The 20,566-nt window shown below is 40.5% G+C and overlaps 1 protein-coding gene across 4 annotated transcripts in view; it reads left to right on the forward strand.

Moving 5' to 3' along the window:
- The window catches only part of SORBS2 (sorbin and SH3 domain containing 2), a 143,110-nt gene that overhangs the window by 1,602 nt on the left and 120,942 nt on the right, over window positions 1-20,566 (forward strand). For all 4 annotated transcript variants that reach the window (XM_046648463.1, XM_046648464.1, XM_046648465.1 and 1 more), the window contains exon 2: window positions 3,650-3,705. In XM_046648463.1, the coding sequence (XP_046504419.1) occupies window positions 3,650-3,705 (56 nt within the window). The remainder of the gene's footprint in view (window positions 1-3,649; window positions 3,706-20,566) is intronic.

The raw sequence follows: 20,566 nt of genomic DNA on the forward strand, positions 1-20,566 counted from the left end.
TGCCTTTTCTATTAGAGAAGAAGGAAAAACTGAGCTGGTACTGGCCTTATGAGCCCCATCACTTCACTTCCCCTGACAGGCATTCGTTAAATTAACTAAACTCCTGTTGGAATGGCCTGCCTGTCATCTGTTCTGCACAAAAATGAAACACATGGCATTCTAAGAAAGAACTTAAAGGAGCCAATTTCTCAGAAAATATTTGAATGACCCTGGAAGGTTAACAGCGCAATCATTTACACGAAAATTGCTTCAAATGAGGATAATGTGTTCTTCTCGGTCAGCAAAGTATGTGTGTCTAAAATCTGTGCATAAACAAGCAGTCTTGATGAAATCAGAAGTGTAGGCAGATGTTGGGGAAGAAGATGACATGGAAATCACAAAAAATGTTCTATGACTATTTCTTCTTAATTCTCTGGCTTCTTTCTCTCAACGTGCTTTGCCCTAGAGTGTGTTTTATTTTGTAAAGCGGTTTCATTGAGATTGTTAAGCAATGAGGGAACTAGTCGTTCTAAACTAGTAAGCCATTGGGCTCCTTTGTCGCTATTTGGAGTCCACAAAGTGTGTTTCTATATACTGAGTAGGGAGTGGAAAGGTTTACTTATTGAATGGAAATGTCACTGTATGACTAAATTTGTTTTTCATTTTACCTCAGAGCTTGACAGGAGCTCTTGGTCTTTAGACATTAGACGGAACCGGATTTTGTGGAGATTTTGCTTTATCTGCGGGAAAGTCCTTCAGCAATTCCCCACACCTGCCCTCCTACCTATGTAAAATGTAAATCTTCGTAAGCGGCCCCTTCTTGGATGCTTGGATGACACCATATGCACTAAGCTTCCCACCTATGCTTCAGAATCAGGACCTCCGATCTGTCAGCGGTCTTATAAACCATCTATGTTTGGAGAAGACAATGTTTTAAGTTTTATTTTTTATAACAGAACTCCTCTCCTCTCCCCATAGCCAACTTTTTTTTAAAAAAATATTTCTTTTGAATTGCACCTGTATCATCAGTACAGGTCTCTCTAAACAGCACAGCCATTCCAGGGGATGCACAGATTTTAAAGGAGCAGATACATTCTTGACACGGACTGAGGAACAGGGAGACCTCAGCTCCCCAAAATCCCCATTGTCCTCACCCGCCTCCCTCTCTCCTCCGGTCCTACAGCAGATGTCAGCTAGCCCCTGGGGCTGGATGCTTGCTGCTCTTCATACCAAACCTCTTTAAGCCCCAAACCTGAGTCTTGAAAGCAGTGGAAATTCTAAGTATAAATGCCAAGTCAGAATAATCACTGGAAAATCAACCTCTCCTTCTATCTTGCCCTGAAAAACAGTGCTTTAAAAGCACTTAAATAATTCCTGAAAGGGGAGAGATTATGGGCATCTCGATGCAAATGAATGTTTCCAGTTCTTACCTTGGTTACTGTTCTTTTGGAAAGGAGATTAGAAGCTCAGATTAATAGATGTTGCGAAGAGCAACCCAGAACTCAGACATTTTTAGTATGCTTTACTCGACATTCTAACTTGGCGTAAACTTGTTAGCGATGGGGGCAAAGGAAGAAATTATGCCAGTACAGATGCTGGTGTTAGGTAAAGTGGACCAGGGTTTCTTGTTGGGGAACCTTTCAGTGTACCCCAATATGGACTATCAGTTCCTGATTCGAAGTCACTGCTGAGAGTGAGCCGGAGTGTGGATGACTCGGTTTTTCACTCTGCAGTGGTTGTGGGGTGAGTAGGTGGCAAACACAAATGAATGAGTCTTGAGCGTAGTCTTGGAGTACCCCTGGGTTTGAGTGGGTTGTGTCAGAGTGGCCCTGGGCTAAAGAAGACACCTAGGAGCAGCTCTGGAGAACTGACAGGGGCTGGGTGTCATCCACAGTACATACCCTGTGTCTGTGACTAAGGAAGTCTTGGCCCCATTGGGGAGAGGTATTTTGTCTGAAGCCTCATTTTTAGACTGCTAAAGTATACAGTGAGAAACTAATGCTGTGATCGTTGAATGTCATCGGCTTCAACCTCTCCTTAAAGCCTTTCCTACTTGCTCCTGAATCCTCAAGTCTGCTCAGTAACCTCTAGATACTGTTAAATAAGCTGAACTTCATCAAGGCACATCCACAGAATTTGAGTTATCTGTAGGCTAATTTATTTTGATCCATCATAGATGACGGGACAAAAGTATACACACACACACACACGCACACGCACAAATACTTTAATGATACAATCCAGGAATGGTCATTTAACATAGAAGCTGACGCATTTTTTAGTGTGATTTTAATCAGATATTATTTATAAAGAGGTAGTTTAAACTGAATGAAGATTTGGAAGGATTTGGGGGGAGGGGTGCATGTGAGAATGTGTGTCCAGTTCACCTTTTTCTCCTTGTCAAGAGTTCCATTTAGCAAGCAAGCTCTCTCCCCAAATTTGCAGATATCTGCAAATAGTATTCTGCCCAGAAGGGAAAAAATAGCTCACTGTGATTCATTTGAAGCAAATCTCCCAGGATGTCAAAATAGAGTGTTTATTGCTGTTAGAGGATTGATTTATCTGCAGAAGCACGTCTTGCTTCTCACCCTAAAATCAGGGCCATCCTTTGAAATAGGTTGATTAGGCAGCTGCCTCATGAAGGGGCATGAGGACCCCTGACAGGTTCCCACTGGCCCCCAATTAGCTCCCACAACCCATGACCCTCACTTCCTACCTGGTCTGAAATTCCTGCTCATGGGGTCCATCCTGTGTTTAGAAAATATAAATGACTCTCTTAAAATATCGTGTAACTTACCTGAGAGAGTGTTCAACTCCTGCTAGCCCATTTTCGAGCCTTCAAGGGTCATATAAACACTGCGCCCTTTTAAGCTGCAGAGAGCAGTCCCTGAAAGGCGATTTTCAATTACTGAAAAGAGTCCAGGTGACAGAAATTTGCATTGCGGAAAAGGAAAGGATCGAGAGCTGGTAGAGTGATCAAGGAAAGATTCTTTGTGGAGGGGGATTGAAAGGGGTCTCCTTCATGATGAATTGGCTTTAGGTGGAGGGAAAATATTGGAGCACTCAGCGTGGGGGGTGCATAGCTGGCCCAATCACACAGGAAGTGGGCTTGCCTCCCTCTTACCTTCAATATCTCCCTCCTCTCCTAACGTGCTCCACGCGGACTTGGAAAGGACTAGAAAAGTGAAGAGGAGATGCAAGGAGCCAATATAATGTATATTAACTCTCTGGTCTTTGCTGAGGGGGCTTCCATTCTATTAAAATGCCATTCAGTGGTATTAAAGCTTTGTTAGAGAAAGTTTGTTTTAAATAAAGGGGCAAGTTAAGTGGAAATGAACCAGCAAAACCAATCAGGGCTGCCCATGTCACACTGTCTGCCTTACCTCCATCTGACACCCACCCTGGGTAGAACAGCCCCGATTTACCCTTTTCCATGTAATTTTGGTGACTAACTGTGGTATGTAACCAACTAAAAATAATGACAAGTATTTGCACAGTATCCTTTTCATAGTTTTTTTCCTGAGAAATAGGTGGCAACTTTGTAAAGGAAAAAGTATCTATTTAATGATAAGGTTAAGTTTTCCTCAGTTTGATTTCACTGCTATTGTGGTTGTTTTGCCATTGTGGGGCCGATCTCTCCCACCTATTTATTGTAACGTTTCTTTTCTAGAGCCAGAATAGGACAGACTCATATACCATTCTGATCTGGGTGCATTTCTTCAGAAGGTACGCTGTAACTCACGGGGAACGTGGCTGTCCGGGCTTGGGGCTGACAAAGCCAGGAGGAAATCAATGCATGTATTTTAGCAAAAAGATTTCTCAGTGAAGTTAAGGAAGTAAGACGATGGGCAGCAAAGCTCATGAGTATACTCTGACCTCTCCTTGACATTCATTCCTGTTCTGTTCCCAGCAGAATTTCTGTCTTGAGATTCTGCATAGATACCATTGATTTTAGCTGATTGATTTAAAGGAGGCCAGTGGAGAATGGGAGGAAGTGAGGCAGGGCAAAAGGGTGTTAAGATAATGCAATTGTTCTGGAATTCTTTACTCTGCCTTATTTCACAATGGAGTATTTGCCAGAGGTCTTAGGAAACTATAACTGAGCCCCGTCCTTGTCCTAAAAATCCTTCCTTCTTGCAGCTTCTCAGTTGCAGCCCTTCCCATATACATAGTCCCTATTTTTATAGGGTGCCTCTTGTTCATTGACGCTTCACAGGGGCACGGAAAATGCTCTCATCACCACACACACGCTTGATAGCAGGACTTCTAAGGCCCTCCAAGCCGCCTAGGTTGAATTTTTCCTGTCTCTCCACCTGGTTCGACAGGGCTCCAGTGATGGGCAGGACAGCGTGGCCCCCACTTCTGCATGTCACTGCCTGCTGCTTCATGCTGGTTGAATTCCTTCAGCTGCTGACTCCCAGGCCTCTTGGCTCTCTCTTTTTCTGAAATCACCCTGGCCAAATATTATCTGGATTTTACTCCACCATACGTTGCTAATCTAACTCATCATGGAGGCATCTGCCCAAATCTACCCAAAAAAGCAAATTTACTTAGTTCTCTTACCTTTTCAGGACAAATTGTTTCAATCTTTGGATTGCAAAAGAGAAGCCTAGAGGATATATTTTTGCCACTGTATTCATTTCCTGGGGCTGCCGTAACAAAGTACAGCAAACTGGGTGACTTGAAACAAAAGAAATATGTTGTCTTGAGGATCTCAAGTCCAGAAGTCTGAAGTCAAGAGCTCAGCAGCGCCATACTGCCTTGAAAGGCTCTAGGGAAAAGCCCTTTCTCGCCTTTTCCAAGCTTCTGGTGATTGCCAGAAATCCTTGGCATTCCTTGGCTTAGGGCGGCATCACTCCAGTCTCTGCTCCCAGTGTCACATGGTGTTCTTCTTCTGTGTCCGTCTGTCTGCAAATCTCTTTCTCCTTATAAGGACACCAGTCATTGGATTTAGGGCCCACCCTAATCCTCTATGACACTTCATCTTAATTTGATTACATCTGCAAAGGCCGCATCCAGATAAGGTCACTTTCACAGGTACCAGGGATTAGGGCTTCAGCATATGTTTTGGGGGGGCACAATTCACCCCCCACAAAAGTCACTATTGAACATTGGGTCATCTCCAAGAAAGAAGCAGCTCCAAGGGCCGGACTGGTGGTGTAGTGGTTAAGTTTGCATGTTCCGCATCAGCGGCCCAGGGTTTGCTGGTTCAGATCCCACGTGCTGACCCATGTACCACTTGGCAAGCCATGCTGTGGCAGGCGTCCCACATATAAAGTAGAGGAAGATGGGCATAGATGTTGGCTCAGGGACAGTCTTCCTCAGCAAAAAGAGGAGGATAGGCGGCTGATGTTAGCTTAGGGCTAATCTTCCTCAAAAAAATAAATTAAAAAAAAAAGAAAAAGAAAGAAAAAGAAGCAACTCCAAAGTATGTGTGCTTCCAAGTTGGAAGCACACCCCGCAGTCCCCAGACTCAGCACTCACCCCCTCCCACATCCATGGAACTGACCCACTCTGCAGGGACCACAGAGGGCCATGGCCTAATGTCACCCTGGCAGAACTGGCCCACTGGCTTCAGGTTATTTCTGAGTGAGGCTAGAGCATAGAGGACCAACCACCCATCACCGAGGCACTTTGGTGTCCCTGAGAAATCACGAACTACGAAAGCCCTGGAAGATAGCTACGTGAACTTTAAGCCTGCAACTTACTTTTTCAAAGTACTATGATCATGCTTGTAATAGATTTCTCTTTTTTGACATCCTTTCTATCACACTTTGATGGCCTTCCTATCCACGCACAATAGTGAAATCATCTTCTAAGGGGATGAGTTTTTCTCAAGCCTGGTGGGTCCCCTTGATTGTTCTTACTTTGGGGAGCTACAGAACGCCCTGGAGTTACTTATCCCCTTGTAAACAATTTATATGATCACTAATCTCCATGGAACTTTCCACGTTCTACTGATACAGTACTTTTAAATTTTCACTTCCTCAATTGTAAATTCAATTTTAAATGTGCCTGTTTTTCAAGAAAGGGGATCAGATATGAGGCACAGAAATCAGATTGTAGAGCTTATTATATGCAATCTACAATAATAATCTGTGTGATACTTTGAGTCCTCCATCTGCACCCTGATTAGATTGTATATTTAGAAAGAGGCAGAGACAGAGGCAGAATGAGAGAGAGAGAGTCCACTTTCTAAAAGTCCATGCTTGGTCATTGTATCAGATTTTGTTTAAAGACAAAGGAAATCCTACTGAAAAAATAAATACCAAGAGGCTTAGTTAGGTATGAAATGTGAAGACATTTTATAAATATTTTGATACGTAGATAGAAGCGAGTGATCTGTGAGGTGGTTATTTTGCATTACGCTATGTTCAATGCCAATTGAAATTCTTCATTTGCATTAACCATCTGAGCTGTTTTCCATTTGGAGAAATGTTCTGTTCTAGGTTCCAGCTCCTCCCATGTTAGGTGGGCAGCATTAGGGCCTCCGTCTTTTAGTCTGTCTAGATGAGACTGTGTATTGGAGTAAGCTCTATGGATCACAGATGAAGAAAAGGATTTAAATTAACCAGTGGGACTGAGTTTTTTAAAAAGCCATTAATAGAGCATGGATACGTGACAACAAGCGAAAGATGCAAAATAGTGAGTGGCATGAGTTACTTGTTCCCTGATAGAGGAAAACCACCTACATAGTGGTCTCCAGAGGCAAAATACTCAGTAAGCAGATAGCATCAGTTTAAAAATATATTGATATAACATTTTATCAGTAACAATGGAATTTAGGTGGAACAGTGATCTGTAACCAGGTCAGGATAAAGCCTCTTCCTGATTTCATGATGGCTGATTCTCTGTCACCGTTCCAGCAGGCAGGCCAGGTGCCTGGGTGTCCAGCTCCAAAGGTGGGCTGCATTTAAAGCCTGGGTCTCCCCAAGTCTGTGACTTCTGGGGCTGAGCTGAGCTGTTGCCGTGTTCTCGCTCTCGGATGGCCCAGTACAAACCAACTACTGCCACCGAGGCCTCCTCCCCAAGGCCTGCAGCAGTTCCCATGAGGTGTCTCTGACTGTCCTTTCTTGGAAGAACCAAAAAGAGACTCATGCAAGGACTTCTTGTCAGAAATGCTGAGTCATCGGTATTCTATTATAATTCATTGGACGCACATGTTGCCTTTCTTTTTGAAGATTCATAGGGGCTGAAACATGACTTAGTCAAGTTTCTCAGTTGTCCTGACAGTGTCCTTGTGAGTGGGAGAAAGGCATGTTTCACAAAAGAAAAAGGAAGTGATTTACAAAAATTCAAGCCACCCTCGAGATGATAAAATGAACATTTGGGGATATTTCCCTCAATTGGAACTACACGGCCTGCGTTATTTGCATCTTGCATTTTTACTTCATTGTTTTGAGACTGTTTTTCCATATCATTAAGTATGCTTTGAAAATGTAAATTCCTTAGATGCACAGGGAATTATATAGTAAATAAGTAAATTACAACACACCCCAATGATAGAATACTAATATTTTACATCTCCTACTTTTAAAGGAGGCAGGAATTCTTCTGCATTGAGTGTTGTATTTTTCTCCTTCCCTGAAAAAAAATTACATAAGTTATACTGTACATGAAACATTGTGGGCTCTTTTTTTTCCTACAAAGTAGATCATGCTAATTCTAAAATTGGGCAGAACTATCTGGAATGTGAGTCATTAGACTAAGTAAGAAGAAAAAAAGAAAATAGAATGAAGTGCCTTCCTGGGAAACTGGAGATCTGCACTATGCCTTGTATTCCACAGGCAGGAAACTAGGGATCTGAGCAAGCGTTAGATTGCATGATTTTCTAGAATTAACTAACCTCGAGTGTCGTTGATTTTCATGCCTACAGAACTGCAGCCATCAATTGACCCGATGGCGAGGGGTGTTCTCCCCAGATCAGCTTAACATAAGGGCGAGGAGGATAGAAGAGGCACAAAGCATCTAGTTCCACTCTTTACTTATTCGGAAAGTGGAAATTCAGAAGGAAATTCAGGAGAAAACCCTGTCTAGAGCCCCTTAGAGGGGAATCCTCTAAAAGAGCGGAGATTTGCTGAGCTGTGTCAGAGAGAGATGGGTAGAAAGTCAATGAAAAATCTAATTCCCTTTGTTTTTCAAGTATTCAGATTTAAAGGTTTTAGCAGCTTTACCCTGAACAAGAATTTTACTTGATTTAATACCCATAAAACTTACTCTTTACCACATAGGAAAATAAAGCAGAGGAGGAAATAAAGAAGCAGCTTCTAGAAATCAGAGATGTGGACTTCCTGTAGGAAGATAATTACTGGTCATAGAATTCTTATCATATGCTATTCCCTGTGCTAAACACTTAACATGTATTATTTCATTCTCGCACAACCAGCGGTAAATAGATATCACCATTCTGTTCTACAGCTGAGGAAGGAAAGATTGGAGGGCTGACACTATTTGTCTTTTTTTTTTTTTTTTTTGGTGAGGAAGATTGGCTAACATCTGTGTCAATCTTCCTCTAATTTGTATGTGGGATGCCGCCACAGCATGACTTGATGAGTGGTGTGTAGGTCCATGCCTGGGATCTGAACCTGTGAACCCTGGGCTGCCGAAGCAGAGCACTCGAACTTAACCTCTGTGCCACCAGACCCACCCAACTTTATTCATTCTTCCACTTCCTCCCTTGGAAAACATGTATTTGGCTCCTAATGTGTGGCCAGTGTGGTTTGAGTACTGAAGACACTGTTAAGAACATGGCCATCGATCTCTCCTCCTCCTCAGGGAGTGGATGGAAGTCATAGCCAGGATTCTATCTGCCTGCCTGTAAAGCGCTGAACCCAACACTAACAGTGCGATTTAATGAGAAACCTGTGAGATCTCACAGGAGACCAGTGAATAACATGGCATCTTAATTTATTTTCTTCCTGATTTGAGAATCACCGTGATTAACTTTAGAATTAGGAATTAAAATAGTTAGTGCTCTTCTGCACCATTTTGTGATGACTAGGTGAGTGCAGGAGGCATTTGGTTAACTAGATTTAGAAATAAGGCCCTCTGGTTTTGCTACTTCACCAAAAAGAGTCTTATCAACCGCTCCAAAAGAGACAAGAATGCTTCCAGGGTAGAGGTAGTGAAGAAGTATTCAACAGTGTTTACCCAGAACACAAGATTCACCACAATTACCAGAGTTAGAATTTCCGAGTGAGCACCTTAGCAAAATATTTTCAAGTGATCCCCATCCATGAGTACAGTTCTTTTGGAAAGCCAAGGGCCCTTATCAAACCAGTCGGGTGAAAACGTTTGCCTAGGGGACAGGTGGTAGAACAGTGCTTGAAAGCATTGATTCCTGGCCACATTCTTTCCACGACAGCACACAGTAGGGTTTTTTAGGGACTGCAGTCACTAGTATGATGTTTGATCTTCCGGTCTCCATAATGGAAGAGAGAACCTTAACTGAGTCCCGATCTTGGGCTGGTTAGATCCACTCACAGACCCAGAAAGCAGGCACTTTGTTTTGGGAATAAAAACCTTTTTTTGAACTTCTAATAATGCCCACAAAAGTTATTCTCCATAGGTTTACTAAAACTCAAATTAATTATAAGAAATGGACCATGTATATTTCAAGTAGTTTTTAGTATTGGACCCCTGGTCAAGGATTATGCCACCAGGATGGGTTTAATCTTAAAAGCCAATCATATTCCCATGAGAGTTAGTCATCAAAGAAAGCATAAAACCTGAGTGGAGCAGGTTCAGGGACAAAAATTAGCTAGTAATTCAAAACAATGATTGAGGTGGTTTTATTTGGGTTTAATGATTTTTCCTGAATAAGTTATTCCTCTTGCTTTATCTTAAAATGTGTAGCAAACCTGGTTTTATCAAAATAAAATGAGCCTAAGAATGGAACATTATTTGACAATCTAGTTTTATTGTTACATAATGGTTTAATAACCTTGATAAATGAGGCTTGTGTCCTAATGAACACATTTCTTTAAAGGAGCTAACTGAAATGAAATAAATCTCTTCAGGCTTTTCTTTCTTAATGTAAGTATGATCTGACAGAAGCCTTAACTTGGTAATCTGGTAACAAAAGTGTTAATTTTTCACTAATTTTGAAAAAATCAAAAGCATTCAAATAAATAAGATTGGTTCATTAAAAATGCCCAACACAAGAGTACAGTTGTGTCACTTAATGACGGAGATACATTCTGAGAAATGCATCATTAGGGGATTTTGTCCATGTGTGAACATCACAGAGAGTACTTACACAAACCTGGATGGCACAGCCTACACACCTAAGCTATATGGGACTAATCTTATGGAACCACCATCATATATGTGGTCTGTCATTGACAGGAATGTCATCATGCTCACATGACCGTATAATAAAGAGCCAACTACAGAATTTACTAAAATCCTCCTTTGTGTGAGTATTATTGCTTTGATAGAAAGTCATGAACACAATATGTTGATTCTGACTCATATTTAGTTAGCTGTAATTGTGACCACATAAGTAATAGGATCATTAATGCAAACTGTGGACATTCCTTAATAATCTGCCAACTTTTCAGAGAGGAAGAGAATTCGCTCTGATGAAGCTATTTCTATCACATCATTGTTGGTTGAAGTGAGTGACTCATTTAGTAACCATGGAAATAATGCCAAGGAGTCTGAAAAGAGGCACATGTGTGCACACTTCCAGATGCTGCTGCTTTTGTGCAGGCATCTGTTCAGGGGTCCAGATCTGTTAGAAGCATATTTAATGTCTCAAAAAACCAAACTCGTTTGGTTTTGCTTTCCTCTCACCCTTTCGTTGATTCTCTACAATAGCCTCCAGTAAATGTGAAACAGGGGAACCCGACACTTCACTCACAGGACCCTACGTTCTTTCCAGAAATGTGTCTCATATTTAAAGATGCATGTCCAAATGTGCTAAAAACAGACCCTCCTCCCAGACACATTTCTACTACTTCTATTTCTGAAATTCCTGGTCAGTGTCCAGGCTCCAACACTATATTTATCTTTATATTTGTGTTTTTCTATTTTTCTTGCATCTATTTCCAAATTTTCTAATATATTAATGCATATACACTTGGAAGACAAAATGTACAAGAAAAGAACATCAAGAAAATAAGCAGCCAACCACCGTATTCGCTCAAGCTAAGTCTAGTCAAGTTAGAAAATATATACATGTATATCTCCTTATGTCTCTTTAAATGTGCTTTCCAAAGCTGTCATCTGTTTAGCTTAAGTAGCACAGAGCTCCTATCAAGCAAGCTCAAGTATTAGATTAAGTATCTTTGAGGATAGGTCTTCAAAAAAATGACCCATGAAAACTTTGGGTATTTTTCTCTGTAAAGTCAAATTCTAATAATATGTTCCATTGAGATTCAGCAGGTATTTGCTGAAGGCCTACTATGTATAAGGCACAATGAAGAACACAAAGGGAATAAAGCATGGTCTCTGCCCTCAAGAAAACATAACTAAACACGAATGGCATAAAGTAAGAGAAGAGAGCGTGGTGCAGGCAAGGAAGTATACTCCTTTAAATGAGAGAGAGCAGTCTATGTCGTTTCCATGGGGGCTACTTTGAGATGGGCCTCTAACAATGGATATGCTTTTAAGAGCATTTAAGAATAATCCCAATGGAAGAAACATACTAGAAAAGGTGCGACCCCAAATCATATCTGTCTCGACACACCAGTCATGCGCTCCCGGAAGACAGGGCCTTGTTTTGATTTTCTTGGCGTCCCTAAGACCCAGAATGATGTCTGACACATAGTAAGTGCCCATGTGCCAATTAAATTCAAATGAAGACTGAAACATAAAATGTGCGTAAAAAGGAGCAGCAAAAAGTCCAGTTTGACAAGAGAACAGAATATGAGACGGGAAATAGAATGTAACGTCTTCAAAAATTAGGTTGGGAACATACTGTGCTGGGCTTGACTTGGAATTTATTAATAGATAATGCTAAGTCACTGGTCTTTTTGAAAGATTAACCTTGCCACAATTGCACCATGGAATCAAAAGAAAGAGATTGGAGAGGACTAGAGACAGGAAAACCAATAAGAAGGTCATTATGATAATTTATTTGATAAAATGAAATTAAGATGACAGAAGTGATGAGCCTGAAATTAATAGCAGTAGTTACAATCACTCTATGAACAGCAGCAGAACAATGATAAAGACAACAATAGCTAATATCTAAGGATCGGTGCTATGTCCAAGCTGCACAAAGTTAGAATTTCGGTTAACTACCTCTTGGGACTCTTCCCACAAAGTTGTAATTCACAAGTTTATAGGTGAGGAAATTGAGACTTGGGGAGATTAAGTAACTGACTCAAGGAAGCTCTGCTAAAAGCTGTATTAGGTTGCTATATTTTCTTTGATCCTCTGGGATAGAGTGGTAAGTGGTAGGCTCCAGAAACCCACATTTAGAAGCTTTGTCAAATGGAGCTTCTCCTTTGAGTACAAATGATTGGCTGGAACATCCAGCACCAGTGGTAACAATTCCGATCTAGAATCTCTGCAGCATGGTGCTGGTTGCAGGATGATTCCCATGCTTTTTTTTTTTTTTTTTTAAAGATTTTATTTATTTATTTTTTCCTTTTTCTCCCCAAAGCCCCCCGGTACATAGTTGTATATTCTTCGTTGTGGGTCCTTCTAGTTGTGGCATGTGGGACGCTGCCTCAGCGTGGTTTGATGAGCAGTGTCATGTCCGCGCCCAGGATTCGAACCAACGAAACACTGGGCCGCCTGCAGCGGAGCACGTGAACTTAACCACTCAGCCACGGGTGGATGGAGCCATGCTTTTTTAACTACTGGATTGTACAGGCTATGATGGTTTGTATCTGTTGACCCACAAAAGGCTGAAGTTCATTGTAAATATTAACAGGAGAAGTGCTCCAAATAGATGTCTAAATCTCCTTATGGAGCCAGTCAAAGACTTACTGTAATTGTTTAAAAAAAAGCTTTCTGTTAAAATATAAACTGGCAACACAATCTTATACGTGATTCATTTTTTAAAAAATGCATGGAATGTTTAAGATGTACAAGGTGTTGAAGTAGATACAATGAGAAATGGTGAAAAAGAAATTCGCCTTAATCTCACAGATATTATAGTGAGAGAAACAGATGGGCATGAAGGAAATAAGTATTCTAGCATTGCTCAAGGAAAGTGCCTTGAGAACACAGAACGAGTAATCACAATCAACACATCAGACACGTAAACAAGCCGGTTTGAGTGTTTTTCCTCATTCCAGGCTGCGGGAATACGTGCATCATTTCAGAGACTAATTTTGACTGGAGGAAAATAAATTGTATGTTACAGGATTTGAACAGATTACAAGCATTTTAAAAAACACAGAAAGAAAGAGTAATTAATTCAGGGGGAGGGAAGCCTTGAAGGATGAGTGGGATTTGGGGAAATAAAAAAGTTAAGGGGGGGCAGGCCTGGTGGCTGAGTGGTTAAATTCTCACGCTCCCCTTCACAGCCCAAGGGTTTCACGGGTTGGGATCCTGGGCAAGTCATGCTGAGGTGGCGTCCCACATAGCACAATCAGAGCACTCACAACTAGAATACACAACTGTGTACTGGGGGGCTTTGGGGAGAAGAAGAAGAAGAAGATTGGCAACAGACATTAGCTCAGGTGCCAATCTTCAAAAAATGAAAAAAAAAAAAGTCAAGGAAATTCTATATCCAGATTGACAAAATAGCATGAACCTCCCTGGTGGATTTCAGGAAGAGCCGCTAGACATGGCTGAAGGGAGGGATGTGGTGGGAGATGAGACTGAAAAAGGAGAATGGAGTCAGATCCGGGGATGGCCTTAGGTCACACTACCTTGTAAGAAGTTGACCTCTCGGATGACAGAGTCCCCAGAAGTTTTAGAAGAAACGAGTGACATACTTGGGCTAGGTTTTAGGAAGAGCCCTCTGGCAACAGAATAGATGATGGTGAAAAGACGTAGGAAAGTTAAGTTAGGCACACCTACTTAAGTTCTCAGAGACAAAACTATGAATCTGATCATTGGGTGTCACATTGGGAAACTGGTACAGAGGTCAATTCTGCAAAACGTGGCACTCCAGAAAATACTTGCTGTTGAAGGATAACTAGCTCCTTCCGGTAGCTATGCAGACCATTAACTAGCTGCTCATTCTTTTGTCTTTTTTCACTCTCTGTGCATGAAGATACTCCAAGTATTCAATAAAAATAAGCAAAAGTTGTCCCAGCACAGCTTAAGATCTAAATTTATGATGTGTTTTTTCCCCCCTAAAACACCCAAGCATCCTCAAAAAAAAGCCAAAGAGGCTGTATGGAAGTCAAGAAACCCAAAATCTTTTTACTGCTAAGCTTCTTGGATTGTTAGCTCTACTTGGAAGTTGAAACAATGAAAGCCTAGCTTATTATACCCTCGAAACCGCTTCCTGCTGTCCAATTGTACAGAAATTGGCATACGGAATAGAGGAGTGACATTACGTGGACTGTCCAGAGCTAACAAATAGATGCTAAAAACACTGAAAATTGTTACTTCCTAAGTATCTGCCCCTTGTGCACGTGGCATACCAAGAAAAATTTAAAGCAAGTAAGAGATTGAACATATGTGGCGGCAACACTGCCGGAGTCTATGGGTTCAGAGACCGCCATTGCTCTCTCCTCACTCCTTGTGAGCCCAGATCTTGACATTCACTGAAATAAGGTTAGTGCCCTGCTCTGTGACCATGAACTCTACTGTTTCTTCCTTGACTCTACAGAGATAATCGAACTAGAAAGATGCACACTTAAAAAAGAATTATTACAAAACTCCAGAGCTGTAAGATTTCCAGTATGGATAGGACACACTCCCCACCTCAAGCTCCCAGATTCTGTATGCCTTAACAAATAATGGAAATGATTCTATGGAAATGAATAGAATAAGACTCCAAGTCCTGCTGGAAGCACATCGGTGTGTCTCTGCTGTCTCTGGGTGTTGAGCACACTTTGTATTGGTGTACTGGATCTTTCTTTTTCTCCTGGCTTCCCTTAAAGCCTCAGAGTTATTTTCCCATGATGCTCATAGAGAAAGGTTGCTCTGTTAACATATGTTTCTTAGGTTTAAGCTTATTAAAACATAACCCTGCTCTATGTGATCCATAATTTAAACTAAATTGGTACTTATTCTCCGAAAACAGACGATTGTTTTCAAAGTTCTTAAGGGAGATGGAGCAAAAGAGTTCTTTTCTCTGTGTTTTCAGTGAAGTTGCTGCTATGCCATAGCAAGAGGCATCTGTGTTATTTCAGGTGCGTGCCTGCATGGCCAAGGTTGTGCCCAAAACACAGTATACCTTGAAGTGGCTCTGGGATTGATTAATTTCTCAGATGTTTTCTTTCTTCCACCTGTGATGATGTGCATTCAGCTCTGGCCCACTTCAACTATTAAACAAAATAAAATTATCCTGGATCTTAGACAACTGGTTATTTTCCTGGCACTTGGGGGGCCTATTTTGGGTAGGGTTTTGGATAACATTAAAGGAGCATTAAGAAAAGCTCAGGTGCTTCTAATTAGTAGACACTTAACCTCCATAGTTATCAATGCTTCAGCCTTTAATTAAGGAAAAAGGAGACTAAGTTCTTAGGCTGAACATAAGGATGAAAGAAAAGGACCCCGTGGTCTCTTCAAATCCTACTCTTTCAACAGCTTTGTCAAAATTCTCTCCCAGAATAACTAATGTTCCATTCCTGATTACTTTTTATAATCAATCAGATGCCAGAAACAGATTCATTGTAGAGTACCATTCTGCAAAGCCTGAAGTGATACTCAAGATTTTCACACCTCTGAAAATATCCAAAAAGGCAACATAGCTGCTTCGTGTCAAATTCAATTAGAAAAAAATTGCAGAAACAGTTTTTCAAATAACGCCACTTTCTAATTAAATACTCACGTGAGTAATACCAATAATTTTAAAGAAATGTAATTGCTCATAGCTAATTAGGATTGAAGAATCACTTTGAGATCCAAAGAATCAGGAACTCTGCTGTCTTATTAGAGTTTCATGGGTGTTTTTCATTTTTTGAAAAATACAAAACTCAGAAAGTAACACATACATCCCTGATGTAACCATTCTCTGGATAAGCAGATAAAGCTTATCCATGATCATAGCTGTTTCTTCACCCTGTCTGGGCTGAGTGGCAAAACACGATCTCCCTTCTATTGATTTTTTGCAGATTATTCTGAAGTACGATTTGTTCTAACATCTGTTACGGAACTCACGGCCCTTTGACAGGTGGCAGTGGTGTTTGTTTACGTAATGACTCAGGGCGTAAATTATTGTTTTGGTTAATATCTAAAGAACTTTTCATTTTTCTCCCTTCCTCCATCTTGCTACACATTAAGAAAGTTGTTTTGGAGAAAAATTATAATCTCAAATGAGAGTTTTCTCCCAATTATTTGGAAGTTGAGCAACACTGGCCCTAATTATAAGGAACAAAAGCCTGTAATTTCTAAGAGGAAGACCTCAGTTCTCTGGAGCCATGCCCTTCCTCAAGTGTTGGATTTAGTCTCCTAAAAGAGCTCTTGTTTTTCCCCTTTTCTCCAAAGCATGTGAAAACAGAAACCATTTTACTCTGCAGAAAAATCTGGGTGTTTTCTTGTTCCACTTGACGGTAAAATATTTGGCTTCTCTGAAACTGGGTCTAGGGATCATCTTCTGGTTATACAAAAAAAAATCCTTTCTCCATAGTGTTTGGCTCCCAACCCTGTTTGCGTTTCACCTCTGGATCAAAATTCCAACTGAATGTGACCAAACAGGGAGGGGGGCAAGATTTTCACTGACTGCTGCAGAAAGTTTGCTTACACAAGCTTCAAGGAGGTCCCCGCTACCTGCTCTGTTACTCTTTCAGGAAGCTGGGCCACAGATTCCATCACCATGGTGATCTTGTCTACAAGTAGATAACGGATCGAATGTGCCTTTCACACTTAAAGAGCAGGGGGTAAAGGAAGAATTAGGAAGTTTGTTTGCATTGTAATTTGTTTTTGTTCATGGTGTACTTTGTCCTAGATTGTCTCTCATAAGCCTCTGACCAATTCCAGTGAGGTAAATAGATCAGGATCTTTAGCATCAGTCCCTCTGCCAAGGTGAGAAAATGGAAGCCCAGGGAGAGGAAGAGAGATGTCTACAGTCCCATGTTGGAGCCACGGCTAGAGTCTAAGCTACTTTTTCTCTTTTCATCTTTATTGAGGTATAATTGACAAAAAAAAATTGTATGATATTTAAATCGTACAACATGATGATTTGATATACAAATACATTGCAACAGGATTTCCCCCATCGAGTCAATTACCACATTCATGTCCTCACATATTTATCCCACCCCCTTTTTTTTGGTAAGAACATTTTAGTTCTACTCTTTCAGCAAATTTCAGAATCCAAGCTTTTAAAGCTCTGGTTCGATGGTCCTTGTCCCACACTGCCTCAGTCTGAGGAATGGATCATCAGTACTTCCGATGTGGAAAAAGAACAACTTAATCTTTGCAATGATAATGTAAAAATCTTTCAGAAATTCAGCTAGTGCATTCTCTCTAGGTCTCAAAAATCAAAGGATAAGAAACAAAGTGTTTTCCAGCACACAGGACAGTTGTCACATAAGATGGATTAGCAAGGTGGAACACCTGGGACCCAGGCACACGCTCTTAGATACATGGAAGATTTTCACCTCTTTTGGCTGAGACATGTATCTGAAAAACTTTTACAAAACATCCAGAAACTTTAATATTGTCCCCACTTCTGCATTGTAAAGACAGAATGCATTATATGCACAATGGGTTATATACGAGGTAAAATACAACGTGATTCATCATTTGGTTGTAGCAATCCTCTCACTTGGAAACAATGTTTACGTTATTTGTAAATAATCAGAATCTCTGTGATAATATCAACTAAGGAAAAATGAAGAATTTAAAACCTTCCTTAAAATTTATTTTCTAAACCTCAGAATAAATCATTTTGTTTCTTATGAGATATTCCGTGGATATTTTGACTTTTATGATTTTTGGCTCTCTTAACTTGCAGATAATTTTTACTAGAAATGATCAATACGGGAATAAATATTGGGTTTGAAGTGCTTTATACTTAAAGGCTTTACAGATTAAAAAATTCCATCTTGTTTTAGATATATCATGTTAATGTTTGTTCTGCCTGAGGCTGTTTCTTGATGTGTTCAATCACTTATAACTCCACGGAAATTTCTCTTCAAGTGTGTTGTTATTACTAGTGATTGATAATGTGTGTCTGGAAACTTAGAAATTAAATTTTGTATTTAATTTAGGCACATTTTCAAATTGCTTGTTTCAAGCATTCAATTAAATGCATGGTAATATTAGAAATTAATACAGCTCTGTGCATGTGTTTTGAGTATTTCTTTAACAAAGCTTCACTAAGAACTTTTTGCCTGCAAAACACTGTGTTTAGTCTATGGGATAGAAAACAATGGAACGTGGAATATAGGTCTTGTCCTCAAAGGACTTATAGTCTAATAGAGATGATAAGGCGTTCAAAGAAGAGTGGAAGGAAGGAGGGAAGGAAATAAGATTTTTGAAAGTGATGCAGGGGTTATCGTGCCACCTGGAATATGTCTACTAGCCTATATTTCACTCAACTTGTGACAGAAGGAAAATAAAATTTACTATAAAATTAGAAACTTTCTCCTGATAACTATGCATAAATATAAATTGAATGAGATTATTACAATTTGCTGGGTTCCAACTGAGGTAGTCCATTCATTGGGATAAAAGCTCAGTGCTGTTACAGAGATCCAAAATAATACGGGCTTAAATATGAGAGATCTTTATTGCCCACTCATGTGAAAGTACAAATTGGTAGTGCAGGGCAAGTATGTCCATAATTGTGGTCCATAGAGCTAGGCTCCTGCCTCCACACTCAGCACGTGGCTTCCTTGTTATGGTCAAGATGGCAGCTCCAGATCCTTAACGCCAGGTCTACCAGGTTCTAGCCAGCAGAAGCAGAAAGTCCTTCCATGTAAGGCCCGGCCCCTTGGACGATGCACACGTTGTTCCCTCTCACACTCCCCCACCAAAATTTGTTCACAAAGCAAGGGAAACTAAGAAATGGAGGCATGAGTGGTACATGGTACATGGCTAAAGTCATGTACCCAGCTAAAACTACTATTATAAGGTAAGAAGGAGAGACTAGGTATTGAGAGAACAGCTTGTTATCTCTGCCATGTGTAGTAACCGTGCTACAATCCCCTACCACAGAATTCAGTCATGTACGAGAAAAGAGTTTTCCTATCACATATTACTATAGGGCTTTCATTTTCACAACAGATTAGAAATGCATCTTGGATGATTTCAACAATCAAAGGAGGATTTCTCACCTCGTCAAGTGCTAGTCATTTGCAGCTGAAAACTAACACCTTATGCTAAGCTAGTCAGAGCCAAATATAATTAATTAGATTAAGCCTGTCACTAAAATATCCAGACAAATGTTCTTGAAACATGGTACTTTCTCCCTTTGCCTTTTTTCTCCCTTGTCTGGTTTATTTACAATAAAAAGTAGGTTGAGGGATGGAGTTTCAGAAACTGATCCCTGTAGCTGTTACTCTATATATCACATAACTGATAGCCAAATGCTGGAGAGAAAACCGTATCTGAATTGTGGTGGCATAGACCGCCCTCGCCTGGATCACATTTAATAATTAATTACAGTGTACAGTTCACGCGGGTATGAGAGTCTCTATAAAAATCATACTGGCAAGTCTGTTTACGTCGTTCTCCAAGGACCCTTCTCGCTTTAGTCCCAGAGCTCGGACTTGCACCTGCTGCTTCTCCAAACCAGAAAGACTGAGTTTTCCTTTCCATTTTTATTGGTAACCTCTCTCTAAGAAAATGATTTGCTGGCGCAGTTTTAAGAATTCACCATTTAACAACTCAATCATGTATCTTTCTTTATACAACAGACAACAGATTTTCTGAAAATTAGATTCTATGTTAGAGTCACTGGGCAAACTTGCTATTTAATGGAATCTGATAATCCATTTGTAGAGAGTATGACTCATTTGTACAGCAAAAATAAATCACCTGACTGCTTCTGATTTAAAATTCTGGGTTTCTATAGGACAGATTGGCTTAGAGCTAACCTGCAAAGGAAATTGTATACAGCATACGACTGCTCTTATGGAGAGAGATCCTCAAATTGCAAAAACGTGGAGATTAAGGAAACACTGTTTAAATGGCTGACTATCTCATTTGCAAATGAGGGAACAAGTCCATAAAAGTATAAAGATTCCCAAAGACACCCACCCAACCCTCCCCAGTTAGCCACCAGAACTTGGATCTCTCAAAACCCAGAGAAGTGCATCGTCTGTTACTTGACACACAGGACAACATGACTTTTAAGTGGCATAAACATAGATGTCCTTGTGCACAGGATCTTCTTAAAATGTAGCCAACCCTTGGCAACCTGGAGCACATATACACCAAATTATTGAGAATAAGGTGATTGATACTGAACTAACAAGACAGGAGATTTAAGAAAACCTCAACTTTCTCTCTGCTTCCTCAAACTCTTCCCACTTTGGTTAGTCTGCTCATATTTATCTAA

This window comes from Equus quagga, chromosome 22 (genome assembly GCF_021613505.1).
Source record: "Equus quagga isolate Etosha38 chromosome 22, UCLA_HA_Equagga_1.0, whole genome shotgun sequence".
NCBI classification, from domain to species: domain Eukaryota; kingdom Metazoa; phylum Chordata; class Mammalia; order Perissodactyla; family Equidae; genus Equus; species Equus quagga.